Genomic DNA, 21,515 nt, shown 5'->3' on the forward strand with positions numbered 1-21,515 from the left:
ATTTATACTTACAGTTAACAACTACAGATCTTTTTTTTTTAATACAAGTTAAATAAAATATTACCTATATTATGTACCTACATTATGTTTTATTTTTATCAAAACTTTTTTTCACAGTTGTATTTATGTATTAAATATTAATTACGTTTATTATTAGTATTTTATATTGGCTAGTTCCGAAGATTCCAACGATCAACCTTTAAACATCGGTTGGGGACAAATTTTCCTTCTTAGTCCCCCTTCCAAACGAGCGACGCCTGCAGTACGCCACTGTAATAATATAATATCGTTCTGTGCAATTGTTTCGAAACTAGTATAAATTATAATATTGGTACCTATATTGCAAGTGTTCGATGACAATATATTATATTATATTGACGCGGAATTAAATTACCTATCTGCATTAGTTGAAAGCTTATAAATATAAAAACAAATCTGCATATAATATATTGTAATATGTGATAGGTACTATTGTTACGCATCCGCCGTATTGGAGAAGCTCTACAAAAGAGACAAAAGTATCCGTACAATATTGTATAATTTACTAATAATAGTATAAATATAAATATATATATATATAATTTAAGTGCCTCCTTTATGCATTATCCAGGGTGTCTCGCTGTATTTGTCCTCGTACATATCCGCCACCTACTATATATCATTATATACTCTCGCCAGCCTTCTCCTACCTAAAATTTAAGACTTAACATAACCATTTGAATGTCCCTAACGGAAATCGGTACTGATTCAATACTTTTAAAATGTTTACCTACATATAGGTACCTACGTTAATGCCGTAAATCGGCTAACTAAGTTATACAACTAATTTACTAGTCTATTTGAAAACCGTTTTATTTTTCTTAATAAGTCAGAGCAGACAAAATAAATAAAACTACGATGGTTATAAGTAAGAATGTCATGTTTTTCGTGTACAATAATAATAATATGTAAGTAGGTACCCGTGGTGCCAGGTCGCGTGTGCAAATCCGATGTTTTTCTGGTTTGTGTGCAACACGGTTGTGACTAACGCGCGGCTAGACAGTCACCCTGTATAGTGAATTATATTATTATTATTATTATTATTATATCGTGCACGTACAATAATGCGTATGCAGATGCAATATTATAATATAGTTACCTATACATCTCGCGACCGTGTAGCCGTTTTCGTTTGGGTTTGACCAAATTTAGCAATAAAAAGATCAACGGTCTAAGGGGGACGGACCACGTATGTAGGTATTCAAACTATATATTATAATTATGCTATATTATTACACCTATTATACCTATACATCTGCGTATACGATGCGGCAGTTCTCGCGGTGACAGAGAGATCGTTGCGCGTGGGACTGGCCGGGCGTGGGCCTGACGACGAACGTTTTGCACATGCACAAGCATCCGTTTGCGGTGGTAAAGCCGCGGGGCGGGCAAACTTTTCCGTTTCAGTTATACCCGTGCTCCTGTCGAACAAACACCGCTTTCACGGGTGTACTCTAAATACATAATATATATCACTCGAATTATATACGATATATATATATATATATATATATATTAATTGTATTATACTCGCCAATAGGTAAGTACATATTATAATTATAATTTATAATAATTAATAATCATCATAATATATTTTGTATTGCACTATTTGGGTAGTAAACGTACGTAATATAAGGTATATATTACCTATTTTATAATTTCACTAACATTCCTCAATTTGTTAAGTGGGGCACGTATCAAAAACCTCTTTACCATAAAGGTACTTTCTTCTATTTTCATGCAATATCGTATATTCGAAAAACAACAATTGTAAATAACATTAGAATTTAATTATTTAAGACACCAGCTCGTAATAATATATATATATTAATGGTTAATATATGAGTTCTAATAGTTTTTTTTTTGGAAATAAGGCTGTGACCACCTGTTTTAAGAGATGTACATAGGTACCTAGATGTACACATATATTGTTATTCTTCTATTCAGTAATAAAATACGCTCTCCTATTTAGTCCTATAATTATGATTAGGTTTGTGAAGCTAAGTAAGGTTCGAGAATCACTTTTAACAACTAACATTTTAGAGGTATAATAATTAGTAAAACAATTAATGATAAATGTTCCGACAGTATACTGGGTTTCAATGTTTCATGTGTTCACACGCGACACGCGCATATCGTATATACTACCTCCTCGTACTATACGGCTATAGTCATATTATACGTCATAATATTATAATATTATGATTTATAAATTATAAGGCTTTTAATTTAATTGTGAGACTGAATAATAATTATACAGAGTAATTCAAAACATATAACGATCTATTGGGGTTCTTATAAAGTTGCAAACTCTTATTTGATATTCCAATAGACAATTTACATGTTCAGAATAATTAGTAGGAAAAACATATCGCAGAATTACAAAAAAGTACATAAACCCCCCACACACGCCTTTATCCTAGTTATATAGAATCATAATTTTAAATGAACTATTTGTTTATGTTCTTTCGACTTTCGAGATATAGAACAAGCATCATAAAAGTAAAATAATTATTTACATTATGACTGCAGTTTTCAAGATATTTAAATTATGTACAATAATATAAAATCCCAAGAAATACGTAGGTACTTATTGTTTAAAGGATTTAAATGGTATATCGAATTAATTTTCATATAATGACATTCCAATTATCACAATTATCACATCCATGTATATCTACGAAAACACAGAAAAAAATTAGTTTTCAATAAATTACCTACTTCTCTTTAATTTTGTTTTTAACAAACTTACAAAAAAAAACGAACTTAACAAAACTTCTAAATTCACAAACAATGACCGCAATACTGGAAAAGATTAAGGTAGGGTGTCCAATGTCCATGGTATCATTTTTCCATTGCTGAAAAGATCTGTGAAAAAATATGTTAAAATAGAGAACATTAATTTTGATTTATGAAGATAACCCCTTCCCCCCCCAAAAAAAAATCATTTTAATCATTTATCATTTTACACGCAAACCGCTTAAAATACATTGAAACTTCCATACAGCGAACTTCCAATTAATAAAATGTTCTGTTTACCGAAACATTTTTGAGAACCAAACCAAATTTATTTAATTCTATTTTACGAAATTGTTTATAGTACGATTTTTTTTTTTGCTCAATGAGACTTCGTAATATGGATGTTTTACTGTATTATAATTTTTAACTCTTTCACACGCAAAATCTGTTAATGTTATATGTACGTATTGAACAAAGTCCAAAGGGCCTAGGTAATAATATTTATGGATAGACTGAAGTTTTTATAAGCTATACAGAAAGGTAAAAAAAGGAAACATGAAATTATTATTATTATTCGAAAGTAGATGACCATATTTGTAGATTGTGTATAGCTGATTGTGCATATATAATCATCACGTTCACACTATTTTTGGAGTTTTTCTTTAGTTCGTGTGACCATGTCACCCTATTAGTATAAAATAAATCGATTATTATTTATTACGGTTTAAATCAACAAATATTATTGATTGGCACATTCACACAGTTCATAATAGAACTAATCGATGTATTGTTGTACTCGTTAACAGCCTTAGCGTCAAGGTCCTTTACTCATATTTATAATAGCTTATATTCTACCTAATTTTTTAAGAATAATATAGAAACTATATGGATGACAATAAATGGTGTATAGTAATAAGTAATAACAATAATAGTAAAAACCACAATAAGTATTGCCGAAAAAAAAGACCACAGTAATAGTAACAATATTAATACTAATAATAATTGATACAAGAGGGTTTGACCAAAAATGGTTATATCAAGGAAAACGCGTGTATACGAAACGGCCCACTTGCGATGGTCCGTCCCACGTAAACTTTAGGTACCGTAACCCGTGTGCTGTACACTGTACACCGCGTTTATACAATAATAATATAATAGGTATATAATATATATTGTATACACTGTATTGAAATAATGCGAACGCGTTTCCGATTCCGATATAAAAGAAAAACGCCACTTCCCCTTCTACCGTCCACTCTTACACGATGACCCCCAACCGTCCCCTCCCCACCTTTATCACTCTTCTGATCCTTTTTACATGGCCAACGCTAACACCTTCGCACTGACGCTGCTGCTGCTGCTGCTGCTGCAGCAACCTTAAGTTGACCGCCCCCGTGATTCAAATGTCCCAATTGAGCGTGTACACGACACTGACTCATAAAATGTATTAAATATATACATAATAATTTAATTGGCATGGCACGTATAAACGTAAAGGTACCTACACTAGAATATCATTAAAAATGTATACACCTATATATGTAGGAAAAACGACAAATTATACAGCGTAGGTATTCACAGTTCCTATACATTATATTTTGATTATGCAAGTATCGGGGGGAAATTTAGGACGAGGGAGTGGGGGGATAAACACGACGGTATCAAGAAGTGGTTTTTAAAGCGTTGATATTATTTTCACGAATTTTAAGTATCCGAATATTATGTATTACATAATGTTTAAACTAACGGAGCTAAACGTGATCTGCTGAGAGTAAAATTTACTCTGTTACGCACATGTAAGACGGAGACAACACATCGGGTGCCACGTCGTTTTAACCGGTTATACTAACAAACAAATCTGTGCCCCCTGCACGTGATGCCCCTTATCATCCAGCACACAGCGCTGTGGTGATATTCATTTTTTGGTTTCCGATTTCTACCTGCATTTTATTGCACAGTTATAAAAAAATCATTCACCATGTCTAATGTCAGATTTATAGTAGTTTTATACTTTATTAAATACTCGTACATAGTTTATATTTTATAAACGTACTTACTTACTTAGTAACCTATCTTCCTCGGATAACGAGGGATTACTGTACTCTGTATCAAATTCAATGTTTGCTATCACCCCGAGGGGGCCTCCACACTGGAACCACCACCGATCAATGTAGATTATGAAAAATTTTAAAGTACAATTTTTCTGTGATCACAGAATTCACTATTATTCGAGTTAAAAAAAAGTTTAATTAAGATTTTTGTCAGTATATGGGGACTTGAGAAAAAAATAAGGGTCTAAAAATGTTGGCTTTAGGTTTAAACTTTAATAGGTATCTAATCCACAAATACCGCATGACTACTAGGCTACGCGTTTGATTATGATTTATGAATTATGTTATAATAATGACAAAACAATATAGGTACAATGACGTATATACAATGTTTATTATGTATATCACTACTAATTAGTATAGGTAAACACAATAAGTCACTGCACTTATGTACCTAATGTGTTTTTTTAAATTATTAAATAAAAAGTGTTGAAGACAATTGTACGATAAATGTATTAACTGCAGATTAGTGATTAGGATGATTAAACCTGTTGAAATGTGATAGCTATTTATTACTTAGTTACGATGAATTTTCAGTTGCTCAGGCGTTGAGATCCATATAATTTTAAATACTTTGGATAACTGTATACGAATAGTTATAAGAATTCTATTTGTTTTAATATATATATATTTAAACGTCTTATGTTTTCGACATTTTTTGGTTCAAGAGAAAGTACTTGTCTATCTAATCACGTTCCGTAACCACGTGATCCTTTTATATATCGTTACCTACCTACTCACTGACAGAACGAAAATCACTTCCGTTCCATCGACCTTGTTCATTGTCGTATTGTTTTTAATTATATGTTTATTATTGTGTTGCACTATACATCGTTCCAATTAAAAAGTATAAAAATAAATTTTAAATTGTCTAAATAATATAGGTATGACTGTATGATATCTAATGTTTAAATGCATGTAAAATACCATAAGCAGTTAGGCCCGAGTAACGAGCAATATTGTATTAGGTAAGTGTTGGCTTAGGTGCTTAGATGCTTGGATGTATTTTTGATTCTTTGCATAATATATAGATGATCATTCAATTATTTTATTGGTAGTCTTGACCTTATCAACTACGTTACTTAATAGTTATTACAAATTATCTTTAAACATTTTTAGCACGATACAACAATATCACCTAAGTACATCAAATTAACTGTTAAACTGAAAATATTTTTTTATAAAAAATAATGAGTAATAACTGTGCAGTATTAAAATATAGGTGCCTACTTAATTATTGACATTTGCTATTTGATGTCGGTATGAGTCTATAATGAGTAATTATTAATGAATACTAGGGATACTATTTTGATTTCTTAGTTAAAATCTTAAATTACTATTATTTCTATTTTCTAATAAATTATGTTTTAGTTAAGCAAACTGAACACTGTGTTTATTTTATTATTCATTGATTATTATTTTTTTGAGATTTTACTGTATGATGGAAAATTATTTTAAATATGTTAAATTCAATATGATAAATATATTTCCATAATTAATGTTGAAACATTAAACATTAATATACTATTAATAAAAATGATGTCTTTTAACTAGTTGTTATTTCTAACTAGAGTAAATAAATAATATTAAATTTAAATCACGAATATTTATTACAACTTTAATTATTTAATAAAGAAAATACTGATACACTCATCCCCCTAATATTTTCCATAATTTATGCATTAGTTCAAACTATGATTTTTAGAAATTTCAAGTACCTAAACCTTATAAATAATTTTAATTCATTGGACTTTATGAAATTTTAGGATGGCCTTGTGGTAGAAAGTACAAACTGCTGATTTTCAAATGAGAACCACCCTTCTTTGCCGTTAATTGGGTTATTTTTTTGAAATGTTTTGAAATCAAACTAATTTCTTTTGAGTTATTAAACTTTTTGTATTGAAAATACTGGATAATAATCCATGTTTTATGTAAAAAGTAGAAACTCTAAAATAACTACATAGTTCAGATTTTGATTTAAACGCACATAAAAATATATAAAAAAAAAATCATTAGCATAATAATTAAAAGTAAAAACAGTGAGTGGTTCACATTTGATGAAAATAAGTTTATATCGTCACATGATACTTAATAAATATGGTCCTTAAGTAAACGTAAACATTCTAAAAACTAAGATTTTGATAAATGTATTGCTGAAGGATAAAAATAGAGTGAGCATTCTTGGTGAATCACTACTATCATTGTATTATAATTTATATAATACGACGCTTATCATGGAACAGTTTTCGATAAAAATGTTGGTCTTTCGATTTCATCGAAAGAAGGTTCAAGATAGGTAGGTATACATAAAATAATATACTAGGTATAGCTGTAGCCTGTAAAGTACTGTTTAGGTTGAGTAAGTTACCTATAACCTATATGTAACTTAAAAATCATAATACTACTATTTATTTTTGATCGGATTTTGTTTAACTAGTGCGGTCGTAACACGTGTTATGTGTATGCCACATTTATATTTTATACTTGACGTTGGCTAGTATCGTATAATGTTGAAGACTCGATAAAAATAAAAATAATACATATCTATATATAATTATATCAGCATAAAATAGCTATATTGTTACATATTATGTACCTACATTCTTGTTTTATACTACCTAATATATATTCTAAATAGTGTAATATAGAGTTTCAAAAAATGTCATTCAAATATGACTTGTGGTGATCTAGGTACTTAGGACTTAGAACGTGCGTACAAGCAGAGAGCTGATTTTCAGTGGCTTTCTTATTGCTATAGTGTTAGTAGTGTTACGAATAGTGACGTGCGCGCATTCACGTACTTAATACTATTATACTAATACATTCTATTTTGTCATATTGATAGATATTAGGGGGGAGAGGACAATACATACTCAGTACATATGTAAACATACCACTTAGGTAAATATTATAATACTTTAATGCAAAGACATGTACTTACATACCTATCGCAGTGGATAACAAACGAAAATCGTTGGTCAATAATCTGCACTCTGCAGCACTATATTTTTATGTTAATACTTATACCTATACCTACTTGACATTACCTACATGGCTACATAATATATACTACGTCAAAGTCGATATGATCGACAGCCACGCGTAGGTTTCCAAATAAAAAAAAAATGTGTCTTAATCCCTCGGCCTCTCGAGTAGAGAGAAAAAAAAGAGTGAGAAAAAAATAAAATATTTGTAGGTACTCTGCAGAAACTGAATATGATAATCTCATTTTAGCGTTCCCAACGTAATATGGTCCGTTTGGCTTTTCCAATAATTTCAGTGCGTACATACATATATAGACATATAGCTGACAGTTATGGATTCGAAACGATATAATTACGATTACGATATAATAACGATAATTTTGATACGATATATATGATATGTATAAATTATAAACGGAATAAAATATATTGTTACGCCCGCCGTTGGGCTGTATAGGTACACACTTTATCGTGTAATAAGTATTCCTACGTTCTACGCTGCAAATAATATGATAATATTGTTATATACGCACTTGTGTAGCGCAAAAAAAACGCATTGAAACGACACCGGTATTTGGTTTGAACGGAACGAAGTCTTTGAATGCGAATCGCGTGACTACTATCAGTGATATTTAGCCGGATGGTACGGACCTTAACGTTGTACTCACATAGGTAAACGCGTGCGATTATAAATTATATGTATATATATATATTCATATACCTGATTCGTACACTGAAAAAAGCTGCTTGTCAAAAGGCAAAAGTTCGAGTTTTTTTTAAATTTTTTTTTTTTTGGTCGCTCAATGAAGGTAAAGGTCGTTTGAGAATTAGGTCGAATACCTCTGTCTGACATGACAACAATTTAACGAAAATCGCTGTAAAAACATGCGACCGAAAAACAAAGATTTAATATGAGTATAGGCGTATTATATATTTATACCTACCTATATATAGACAATGTTTATAAATGTATAGGTAATGTTCTAATGTATATTTATTTACAATATGCATATGCCTACAGGTTATTATAGCCGTGGTGTATAATCATTAATTACACTAATAATTTTTCATTTTATACATAATTTCGTTGCAACGATTATTTCATTTGTATTTGTTTGTATAGAATTTTCCTGTAATGTGGGAATGACAATGACCGTCGTCGTGGACCATAAAATCGTTAAAACCAACTTATTAATCTATGAAACACCTAGGCCTAGAGCCATCAAAACGATACGGATGCGTTGGTGTCATTTTTGGGGAGGGAAAAAACATAACTTAAGTACAAAAAATAGGCGTTTTAAGGTACCTATTTTCATAATTAAAAAAGGGTCATTATAATGTACGGAAAATAATTTTAGACAGACTAAGCCCTCTTCCCAAATTAAAAGACCTCAAATCTTCCTATAAACATGCAGATCTATATAGACATATAGTTATAAAAATTACATGGATTATTGTGTTTATAGTTTATAAAACAGGGACTTATTGCTACACTCTCATATATAAATAGTTTAATTCACACATATCATGAGTATATAACATTGAGACACCTGAAATAACCCTGACTAAACAAAAAGCCGCTTGAACAAAAGTATTGTGTTTTTAGATTTTTTCTAAAAAAAAACGTTGTTTAAAAAAAAGGCCATAGGATCTAATCCATACACCCCCTTGTCACTGGTGACTGGTTGGTGTATGTATATTGTATAACAATCTCAACGTTTGTAGGTAATATATTATAATACCAGTATACCACTACCATATACGGTGTTATCATATATTTATTTAAATTATTACTTAAATTTGAACATAAACGATATATTTACCGTGGGCATTAGGCGTACATCGTTGTACCTATATATAACATGTAATATACGCGACACGCGTGTATGGGTATGGATATTACCTATTTATATTATTAATTTGACGGCATTCCGTGCTCATGCGTAATTTGCCGGAAAACAATACAGGCAAAATTAATTTCTATCTCTTATTCTGTTCTAGTTTCCGTACACATAGATTCAAAATCGATTTGTAGAGTTGTCAGCACTTGTCACGCAATAATATTTTTCTTGCAGACTTTTCGAACGGCTACAAATATATATTGGCATATAATACGATATAAATCCGCGTATATTATCCATAGGTCATTATTTTACTGATAATAATAAATAAATAATCTATAGGTACGTTCAGGTATAATATCTTTCGACGGGTTTAAGTTTTATTTTACGCACACATACATAATACATATAAATGATTTACATAATATTATGTAGGTATACATATAATGATATACGTAAAGTATTTTTCCGTGACCCGAAAAAAAAACCTTGAAAAAGTCATCGGAAACATCAATAATAGCCAACCCATGGGGTACATTTCTACGCGAGGTTCATTGCCATTTTCTCACCCTTTCATTAAATATTATAATCTGGTATACAACGATAAAATAATGTGATGTATACAAATTACCAATACCTGGTTTGATGGATAATTAGTGTATTATGTCCGTCGAATTTATTTTAAATTTTTTATACACTATGCACTAGTGTATTAGGTTGTACCCGAAAAATTCAATGCGTTAAACTGTATAATATAATATACTATTAAGGGAAATGTATAAAATATAAATGCAATCCATGGAGTAGTAGGTACCTATATAATTATATGTTATTTTGAGTTATTACAATAATGCACAAATGTATATTTATCAAGTGCGTTACATTAGTGTACCTGTCATCTTAAACTGACACAATAATAATAGATTATAAAAGCTATTTAATTAATGAAAATACTTTTCAATAGTAGGTACCTACTAAAACATATTAATTCAACACTTTTATAATATAATACCTACCAAAACGTCAAACTTTTTATAAAATAAATTTTCATTTATCGGTGATTTAATACTTTGAAAACTTGAAAACTGGAGTCTTACAAAATCATCAATTTTTAGTTACTATACACTAACATTGAGAGTTGAGATAATATGTTATACATTTGTTGTTATAATTTAATTGTACCTACTCAATAGTCAATATATTATAAATATTACAATACCCGCTGCAATACTGAATACTTAAATACTATTCAGTTTTTATAATATTAGATTTGGATACACACCTATAGACTAGGTAGTAGGTATATTCGATATTGGATCTTACTATTTTATTGTCTTGAGCGACAAGTCTAGCAGAAAAAAAAAATTAATAATATAAAATTTAACAAAAGACCATGTATCAAGAAATATCATTTTATCATTTCAAGGTACCGGGCATAATAGACGCATTTCATTAAACAATGGGCGGATATCAACAAAGACAATGGACGCCGACCAAGAGACGAGGCCCAATAGCTGCTGAATTTTCCGGTCCCGGGCCAGCTGCGGTAGCGTTACCAACTCTCGTCGGTGAGTCTAAAATACATTAATACAATAAATACAAAAATGTTGTATTATACCTATATTGAGGAATATAATAAATAGGTGTTTCGCAATTATTTCCTCAGGTATATATAACATAATACTATAAAATAATCTTTTTTTTAAATTGGAATAATTTAATAGGAATAAGAAGTCACCAATTTGTGGCACTTGACGTGAAATAATCTTTGGCTTATTTAATGTTGCACAGAATAGGTCACAGACAATGTCGTATCTGCCCCCCTCCCAGAAATTGTTTCAATATCTTATTTTTTACATAATACCAAAACCTAAATTCAATAAAATTACAATATACATGTTTTGGACAACCCCTCTCCCCAGAAAAAATTTCTGGATACGGCCTTGGTCAGAGATATGAAGTTATTACTTATTTGTATAACAACACAGGATAACGACATTTTCTCTTTATCTTTGGCAGGATGAAAGACTGCTTTTGAATATGAGCGGGTTTACATTGTTTCCTTGTTTATAATTATAACACTTCACAATACCTATAATAACTATTATATAGTGTAGATTTCTTATAAGTTATAATATTTCAAACGGTCAAATTAAGCGTTTATTTAATTATAGTTTAGTTTAATAAATTAAAAATATAATGCACCTAAACGGCAAAACTTATCTTTAATAGTATTACCTATATAGGTATATTATGATTTATTAACTTGGATAAATAATTTATTTAAAAAAATAATGATAGGTACCTAATGCGAAAGGTGAAAAAGGGAGGAATGAAGAAGACTAATACTAAAATGATAATGCTATTTATTTAATCTCATTAACTTAACGTTATAAAATTCTCATAAATTGATTCCGCGACATGTGGTAAAAAATGTACTTAATTTATTTGAATTTCTTTACAGGAAATTTAGTACCAGAATCCAAACGTGGACGTGCACCAGCCTTTAGTTTTGGTGCTAGGTATGTTATTTTGAATTATATTTATTTAAATATAAATTATATTTTATTAGCGCAGTTTTAGAAAATTAATAATTGTTGTTTCTTTGTTGTTTCAGACACAACGAAAAAAATGACAGCGCCGGACCGGGACCTGGTCAATATAACATCACCGGGTTGAGTGCAAAAGGTTAGATCAACATAATACATAATAATCTTGATAAACGTATATACAATATTTTATTCACCACCTGTTAATTAATATAACTACCCATATTGAGTACACCACGTACCTACCTACTTAGGTATTAATTAAAACATGCAAACATTCCCAACATTGTGTCCAAAAATATGATTTCTGAGAATTTGTTTCTAGAGTTTACATTGTACAACACTATAAAATATGTCCGAGGTGTGCATAACTTTTTATTTGCATGTTAATATAAACTTCAATGAATATGTCAAATCGCAAATGGTAGGTATCTATAGAAGTATAGATAATAATATTTGGTTATTTGGTATCATGATTTATTATGAAAATATTATTGTATTTTATACAATTTAAACAAATTTTTGAGTTTGGGAGTTGAGTGACGAAGCGACGATATTATTAATAAATAATAATATATTAAGGTATACAATTTAGTAATAACACTAATAGCTAATATTTAATAAATAGAAATATTAACATTTATGTGGTGATTTATTATTATCTTGAAGAAGGAAATATATTGTTACCTATTTGAGCATTTATATTATTTTAAATTTTTAAAGACAGACTATTCTACATTTAGGTCATTTTTCGGAAAATATCGATGCTTAAAAATCGGATCTCAAATGAGTAGTTAATTATAGTTAAAATTCTACAACTGTTATAACCTACTATAAGTATATTTAAAGTTTCGATGAATGGAGTAGTGACTAGTGGACACTGCCACACTGGACCAACATTTTGAGGGATATTTCTATGTCACTTTTCCGCTCATCTAATATTTACGTACCTATAGGTATAAGCGTATAATTACTGTTTAAAGTTACAACTAATTAACTACTCGTTCAAAATTCCAAGTACCTACTCTGAAAAATAATCTGCTTTGGAATATGAAATTAAAAATGTATTTTGTCATTCAAAACAGTAAAATCTTAAAAGAATAATATCGGTCAAATACGAGATTTTTTTCAAAAATGCTGTTTTGCAATGACATCGACTTATGTAAAAAAAATATTTTCAAAAAAGTGAAAAATTTACGAAATAACGAATTAATGCTTGTTATGCCACTTGAATCGTAATAATATTATATAACATGGAGCTATTATTATACAGGCAAAGACACACCGCCTGCGTCTACACTGCACTCGAGGCCCAAGGAGGTGAGGCCCGACAACTTTCCCGCACCGGGCGACTACAACCCGGAAAAGGCCGAGAAGGTGATCCACGAACACTCGCCGCAGTACACGTTCGGACTGAAAACGCAGGTGGACAAGCCGAACCCGAACCCGGCGCCCAACGTGTACAACATCCCGACGGTTATGGGCGCGGCCAAGGAGGGGCACTTCAAGGCAGCCCCTTCGTTCAGCATATCCGGCCGCACCAAGGAATTCCCGGACGGCCGGCTGCTCAACCCCGGCCCGGGCGCTTACAACGACGTAAGCGCAGACAGTATTAAACCGAAATCGCCGGCGTACACGGTCAGCGCCCGGTACAACATGCCCGGCGACAGTTCCCCCAGACCCGGCCCGGGAGCGTATTCTCCCGAAAAGGTTAGTGCATATCCAGTACTATGCACTACAGCACGCAGGGGCGGCTCCGAGGAGGGGCCCTAGGATCCACCCCCCCCCAGGCTGTATTTCTAAAAAATTTAATACAGTCGAATCCGTTTAATTGGGACACATCGGGCGGTGACCTATTTGTCCCCTTTATCCCGATTAACCGAATAATTTTACATAGAATGTATTCATTCGAATCATTCGGGAGTCGGGACTGTCAATAATGTCCCATTAAGCGAAAGTTTTCTGAAAATAATGACTGAGACCCCCCTCCCCCCACAATCAAGTCAATGGAGCTGTCCCTAAGCACGTGTGCCTCATACTCCCACTGCAAAAGTCGATGACGGGTACCACACGCCTATATACGTGCGTATAGGTACTTATATAGGTACTACAATTAGGCCAGCACACACGTACATCCTGGGAAGGACTAAGGGGGTTAGTAGGACTTATGAGGATTGGGAGATTAGCTAACCCAGTAATGGAAATTCAGTTTAAAATAGTGAACGTTAAAAATGACTAATTCAGTAGGTAGTTGTATTTAACTCATAAATCAAGCTTTTATTAAGACACAATATTTCATTTGAACTAATTTCTTACTCTTAAATTACCTTGTTTACCTAATAAATATATAATTACCATAAAAATATTAAAATGGAATGAATAAAAATGGTTACTGCGACCACGACAAAACATTGGAGCCTGGAGGAACCTTAGTCCTCAAGACAAGTAACAATGTATGTACCAAGTGTTCATTGACATAAATCCAATGCATTGCACAACAATAATACAACATTTTTATAAAACATATATGGTTCGAATTTGTATTATTTATGTGGTTTTATGTAAATAACAATTTCAATAATTGGCATATGAATTTGAGTATTTGACGGTTTATTAATTATACAATCACACACATGAATTAATATACGAAACAAATAAAACATAGACAACATGAGTCAATAATCAGTACTATATACATAATATTCTTAAATTAATGTATGAAACATTTTAGGTGACAATGTTAAAATCGTCTGTACCATCCTATTCTTTTGGTATACGACATTCGCAGTATGAAGGAATAATATATGAACAAGAATAGGTCAGTGCGTACAGCATAAACACTTCAAAGTAATTTGTATAATGTATTAGCACTTTGGGCAAATTAGAAAGTCTAGTATATGCACAATTTGACTAGATGTTTTTAAAAAATACACTTTTACTATACACAATAAAAAGCACAAATTTTAAAATAAATTGAAACTCACATTGGTAAGTAATTATAGTAATGAAAGATACAGTAGTCACAAAATTAAATCTAGTTGAATTCATGGCATAATATGCAGAACTAGGTGAGGGTTTACCCTTAAAAACATCAGGTAAAATATGACAGATTCTAGTAAGAGTTCTACTATTATGTCCATGGTCACATAATAAAAAATAAAAATACAAACGATCACGCAAAAACAAAAATATTAGTATATCAATCTGCTAAGCGAACAGCATTTTAAATGATTTAATTTCACTCGTTAACACGTTATTTTCTAACATGATATGTAAAATGTAAAATTCTGTTTTTAAGATTAATTAATGTTTATCCAATTTACAGTAACAAAAAAACTTCAGCAGGTTGGTAAATTAATTCGAGCAGAGATATGCGTTAACGGAATGGGTCTTGAGAGTTACTTACACAATATTTCATAATGTCTGAGAAAACTTTTTTATAATGACATTTATGTCTAAAAAAAAAAAAATATCTCAGATAAACAGTAAACATTTGGATATACTTATATTTATGTACAATTATTTACAACAGTATTATCTTATTATTTCAGGTTCAAGTCGATTTGTCCCAAGCACATTCGTTTGGAATTAAACATTCACCGTATTCTAATTCTTTTGGCATTGGTTACTGAATGAAAATGAAAACAATTTAACAAGTTAATTGATACGCCTAACAAAATATATTGCTTTCGAATACAAAGTGAAGCTACCAAGAAAAAATTGTTTTTAAATATTATACTATGAATTTTTTTTACTGTAAAATTATTATTGTTTTGAAAATCATAAAAAGTATGAAATATGAATCATTTAACTAACAAACAAAAATATGAAATACATTTAACTAACATAAAAATTGTAACTTTGAACAATTACATTAGTTATACAATATTGTCTTATTTCTATCTTCTGTGTTTTATCTATTAAATCCTAACAATCAAAACTAACATTTTATCATAGAGTTAATATTTTACATATTTTTGAAATAGCCAGTTGTGTTTAACATCAATATATTAGGATTTTCTTTCTCAAATTCAGTAGGAGCTCGTTCCCGTTCATCATCTCCCCATTCTCCAAGTGTGTTCATAACATCAGGTTGTTGACTTAGAAATTCTTCTTCTTTTTCAGCTAAAATAAAATAGTTAGTAAAATTTTTGTGAAAAAGTTTAATAAACTAAAATATCTTACTATCTCTCTTAGCAAATTTCTCAAACATATTTGAATAAACAGATTTTTCTATTTTTTTTTGTGATTTAAGTTTTTTATCACATTCAGTTATTTTTGTCAAAGCTGCACTATTGTTTGGTTCTTGTTGTAAAACAGCTTCAAAACTTTCTTTTGCAGCTATTAATTCATGTAAACCAACTAAAGCCTTTTAAAATAAAAAATAATTAAAAAATATTAAGACCTTTGAATGTTACGGGGACTTTATTCTATAATAGATAAATGAAAAGAGTTTTATCACATAAATAATATTAGTGCATATATTTTATTGATAGTTACACTTCAAGCCCAAATTCTAGGAAATAGAATATTGATTTTAAAATGTAGACAATTTACATTTTGAAAATAATAATAAATATTATTTACACAAAAAATTTATATTTTTCTTTAAAACTAATTACAGCATCAACAGTAAAAAAATTAATTAACTATGTGAGTGTCTTAAATCAAAGCGGAGCAAAAGAATGTATTGATTTTATAATGTGGTTTTTTTTTGTCTGTCATCAACATTTTAGGTAGAAAAAACCCTCAGATTTTCGAGATCAGCGTCTTTTCTGATAGAAAAGTAAATCTAGTTGGTTCTTTTGGGAGGTGAAAATTGAAAAATTCTTTTTAAATTATTCTCGATAAAAACTTTTTCAATCAATAAAAAATCTTGAAAATTTAATAAAAATTTAAAATTATTAAAAACATTGGCACGATTATTTTGTAAATGCATTTTAAGGTCAAATGTTGACAAAATTCTTAAAATTTTAAAAATGTCAAAACTATTTTTCAGTTAGAAATTCATAACTGTTTTTCTTTTTAGAGCTAATAAGAATATTTTTTAGAAGATTCCTGACAAATAACCTAACCTTAAAAAAAAAAAAAATTACAATTTTCATTTATCAATTTTTGATATTTTGTTGTATTTCCAAAACGAATAACCGTACTCTTGAAATATTCACCGAATATTGAAATTAGCATTTTCCAAACATAGAACATTTTTTAAACTATTTTGACTCTTTTTGAGCTATTTATAGCCATGTTAATTTTTTCAAATTTTGTAAATTAGTTTTCAGTTAAACATTTATAAAAGTTTTTCTTTTCATAACTAACATTAGAAATTTTATTAAATTTCCAACAAGTTTTCTACCTCTATCAAAAAGAAAAAATTGACTAGAAGGTCAAGCTATTTATAGCCACAAGAAATTTTCGATTTTTATTAATTTTTTTTTTTTACTATTAAATTTGATTATTTATACAAGTATACTAGGCTGACACATGTCCACTCAGAATCGTTTTTTGTATACAATGATTTATCATTGAATCACAATATAACACATCCATTACAATGGCATGCTTGAAAACTACCATATAGCAGAGGAGTTCACCAGTCCACCTTTTTTAAAATTTAATTCAGTTCAGAATTTTTATTTGGTTATAATGATATATCATTGCTTTCATATGTACCTAGATTTTGTACTCTGTTTGGCTTTTTTAAATAAACAATTGCAAACAATGTGAAGTATATTTAAATAAAAATGTCTCTAAAAAATTAATACATACCTCCCCTTTTCTAAACATTGCTTTGACATTTGTTGGTTCAAGGTTTAATGCATTCTCGCAATCATTTTTTGCTTGAGTATGTCTATGTGATTTTAAATTACATAAAGCAGAATTCAAATAGGATGTAACTGAAAGAAATTTGATTTCTTTCATTTGACTTTCATTGCCTAAAATAAAATAAATATAGGTAATTAAATTTGTTCTATAAAATAAAACATTAAATTAATAATAAATATTTACTTGAGACATCCACTTTCAAATAGTCCACCACTTTCTTATAGAATTTAAGTGCTAGTTTATAATTATTCATTTTAAAGTAATCTGTTCCTTTTTGTTTGAAAAATATTGCTTGTTTTATACGATCTTCTGTTGTCAGTGACCAACTTTCTTCGAACTACAATATACATATATTAATTGATATTTCATTATTAATAATTATAAACTTAAAATTAAATCAAAAGAAGAAATAATACAGTGGTATTGTAAAGAAGGGTTGTGCTACCCATTTTTTTTTATTTTTTTTATGTTTTTTATTTTTATTAAGGGTGTCTGTTTAATTTAAGCTGAATTTTTATAATACTTTAAATAGTGCTAGAAAAAAACGTTTGAAAAAAACAAATATTGTGCATTATTCAATATTTGCATATTTTAACTTCTATAATTATAATTTTGAAAATTGAGCTTTGATCCGACATGCAAAATGTTCTTTTTATAAATAGAAAAAAAAATCTGAGGAAAATGTTCATATATAGCGGCGTAATTTGATCATGTTTATGGAGGTAGAAATTGAAACATTTACCTCATCCCACCCTACAAAAAAAAAAATTTGGTTTATATCTTAAAAATCTCTCAGTCCAACCATTGTGATCTGTAAAATGTAAGAAATACATGTATAAATGTATGTACATATTAAAATAAATAGTTACATACTATGTAATAAAGTTTTAACATTTACTTTTTTTCGAATAGATTCGTAGAATAATCTACATAAAATACTCAAAATTTTCCAAAAAAATTCCCAAAAATTGCCTGCGAGTTTAATTGCATTTTATGCCATATCTATTTCAATAATATTATATTAGAGCAATATTTCGTGATTAATGTTTATTAGTTATTATAAAGTAATATTATATCATAGTTATGTACTTATGTACAGCTACCACAGGGGATTCTGGTTTATGTGTAGTTTCTATAAAATATACTATATTAGTTATGCATAGTAATATTTATAGTTAAATAAGTACTTAAATATGGTTAGCCAGTTTTAAAAAAAAGGTGGCGGGGGATAAGACATCCAAATCCCCCTCCATAATTACACCACTGTACCTATATAACAATAGATCCGATGACAATATTTGTATTCAAATTAAAATCTCATAGATAAAAACTAAAAATCAATAGAATTATTTAATAATTTCTAACCTTTTCAAAAAAGTTAAGTTTGATGACATACACTTCATTGAAATCATCTTCTCCATATTCCAAAAATGTATGTTTTCCATGAATAAACAATCTTGATTTCTCTTTTGTCTTAAATTTAGTTAATGCTATCTCTATACCAGGACAAACATCAAAGTCTTTGCCTTCTCCTAATCTAAACTCTATATCTCTTTCTTCAACAACACTACCATTTTTTTCTTTTTCTAAATGAATATTAACTAACGAAACACTACTAGGTGTAGCATGGTCCACTCCATATTCTAATATTTGTCTTGTAATACTTTTATCTTTCCGGCGACTGATATCTTCCCATGTCCATTTGAGTAAGTGTATTTCAAATGTAAGCCACGTGTTAGGGGGGATGATTTGTTCAAAACCATCTATCCCATAACCATAATCTGGATGGCATTTAAATGTTGATCTTTCATCACAAGTCATTGAAGACACAGCCAAGTCAAAACCTTTTATAGTCATATCTAAAATGAGAAAAAAAGAACAATTTTTATAAATGCAGAAAACTTTAACCAAATTATTCCTACCTTTTCCTATTGTAAACTGAAATGGTTCATCATTAGTTTTGTCGAAAACAGTACCATCAGAAAGTGAACCAGTGTAATGAACATAAGCCTTACACCCTTTATGTGGCTTATCCGTTCCATTGCCATGTATTAGTACCTCTTTCAAAACTCCACCGTCTAAATTATGCGTGATGTCCATTTTTGAGCAATGCTTATTTACCGATTTAATTTTAATAAAGATGTTAAATAATTATTGTAAGCAGTAAGCATGTAACAATTGCGTGCGTAAGGGTGCAGCAGAGTATGCTTTCATTTAGTAAATGAACGAGCTTTGGAAATGAAATTGATAGAATTGTAAGTATTGGGATAAGTAATGGAGATAATACAATTTAATGTTTGTACTAACTGTACCAAATCAGTAATAAGTAATTAGTAATATGTTTTAAGACTGAGGTAGATTTTTATACATTTTAATGTAATCAAAATTATTTTGTTACATGGAGAAAATAAATATTTAATTATAATTTTTTACATCAGTCGTATAACTTATATTTTAAGTTATAGCTTATTGTAGGTTTGAGTAAAATATAAATTAATTTTAAAAATATTAAATCTGTAGGCTGTTTGTCCCTGACAAATAATTCAAAGTTCTTCCTAGAGGTTGATGAAAATGTTCACTTCACCTGATCTGAAACTTTACACAAGTCTATAGAGTGTAAGGTATATATAATATAAATAAGAATAAAATATACCTATTAAATAATGTACACGGTGAAATTAGAGCATAACAATGATGAAGTCCATTTGCTTGTAGTGTTATTATTATTTTAATTGCAGAAGTTTTTAATACGATAATTTAAATTTGTATTAGATGTAAAATTTAATTGATAGTTAAGAATAACAAAAAATTGGACTAATGCAGAATTGAAAATTATAAGCAACGAATAAATTGAACTTAAATTAGTTAAATTCGTAATAGATAGAATCGTATACCATCAGACTATCTATTCTAATTTCCAATATTATCCAGTATTCAGTTATATTATGATCAAATATAATTGAAATAATTTACCAGCTATAATTATTATAATATTATGTTTTTTTATTATCACTTATTATCAAACATAATATTATAACGAGTTATGGTTGAATGCATCGACGGTGTGGCCAACCTAAGCTTCGTCTAACCATCTGCAACTGACGAGCCCTCACTGTAGTTGTCATATGGGTTTTTTTTTTAATCGAATTTCATCCTTTGAGCACGATTGTTGCTAAATATATATATAAATACACACCTAAGTTCTAACATAATATTAAATATTTTATTGCACATAGTCAGTAGCCACATAGGTACCCTGGTACCCATATTACATGTAATATTTGTTTATTGTATTGTTCTGTTTTTGTTTTGTGTTTTATTTCGTGTTTACGTTCAATAATTATTAATATTACTGTTAAATAGTGTTAATCGAATCTTTTTAATATTTTTCTCATTCTCCAATCGGTCCGATCAGTATTTTCGTTG

General features: G+C 29.6%; 2 protein-coding genes across 5 annotated transcripts; one reads left to right on the forward strand and one right to left on the reverse strand.

Annotated features, from left to right (window-relative positions):
- The first annotated feature begins 1,413 nt into the window (after positions 1-1,413).
- Positions 1,414-16,159, forward strand: LOC132941127 (ciliary microtubule associated protein 1A). Of its 2 annotated transcripts, none has more exons than XM_061009040.1 (6): positions 1,414-1,579; positions 11,141-11,282; positions 12,179-12,236; positions 12,332-12,402; positions 13,537-13,859; positions 15,815-16,159. In XM_061009040.1, the coding sequence occupies exons 2-6, from the start codon at positions 11,174-11,176 to the stop codon at positions 15,893-15,895; spliced, it is 642 nt and encodes a 213-aa protein (XP_060865023.1). In that variant the 5' UTR covers positions 1,414-1,579; positions 11,141-11,173; the 3' UTR covers positions 15,896-16,159. The 2 variants fall into 2 exon arrangements, with proteins under 2 accessions (XP_060865023.1, XP_060865022.1); XM_061009039.1 differs by having other exon boundaries at positions 1,416-1,579; positions 13,537-13,973.
- LOC132941124 (FK506-binding protein 59-like) lies at positions 15,745-21,077 on the reverse strand. 3 transcript variants are annotated; one of them, XM_061009036.1, is made up of 7 exons: positions 20,743-21,077; positions 20,012-20,678; positions 19,455-19,948; positions 18,273-18,426; positions 18,033-18,199; positions 16,449-16,632; positions 15,745-16,388 (listed from the first exon to the last, which is right to left on the reverse strand). In XM_061009036.1, exons 2-7 carry the CDS (start codon positions 20,187-20,189, stop codon positions 16,231-16,233), a joined length of 1,335 nt encoding a protein of 444 aa, XP_060865019.1. In that variant the 5' UTR covers positions 20,190-20,678; positions 20,743-21,077; the 3' UTR covers positions 15,745-16,230. The 3 variants fall into 3 exon arrangements, with proteins under 3 accessions (XP_060865019.1, XP_060865017.1, XP_060865018.1); XM_061009034.1 differs by having other exon boundaries at positions 20,012-20,684; XM_061009035.1 differs by having other exon boundaries at positions 20,012-20,696.
- Positions 21,078-21,515: the final 438 nt, after the last annotated feature.

The sequence above is a fragment of the Metopolophium dirhodum genome, chromosome 3, assembly GCF_019925205.1.
Source record: "Metopolophium dirhodum isolate CAU chromosome 3, ASM1992520v1, whole genome shotgun sequence".
NCBI classification, from domain to species: Eukaryota; Metazoa; Arthropoda; class Insecta; order Hemiptera; family Aphididae; genus Metopolophium; species Metopolophium dirhodum.

Coding starts and splice junctions, on each gene's coding strand:
- LOC132941127 (XM_061009039.1), top strand. CDS start 11,174: ATGGGCGGATATCAACAAAGACAATGGACGCCGACCAAGAGACGAGGC. Junction 12,237..12,331: donor GCCTTTAGTTTTGGTGCTAG/GTATGTTATTTT, acceptor TTGTTGTTTCAG/ACACAACGAAAAAAATGACA. Junction 13,974..15,814: donor GAGCGTATTCTCCCGAAAAG/GTTAGTGCATAT, acceptor TTATTATTTCAG/GTTCAAGTCGATTTGTCCCA.
- LOC132941124 (XM_061009036.1), bottom strand. CDS start 20,189: ATGGACATCACGCATAATTTAGACGGTGGAGTTTTGAAAGAGGTACTA. Junction 18,200..18,272: donor TTTGAAAGTGGATGTCTCAA/GTAAATATTTAT, acceptor ATTTTATTTTAG/GCAATGAAAGTCAAATGAAA. Junction 16,633..18,032: donor CAATGTTTAGAAAAGGGGAG/GTATGTATTAAT, acceptor TTATTTTAAAAG/GCTTTAGTTGGTTTACATGA.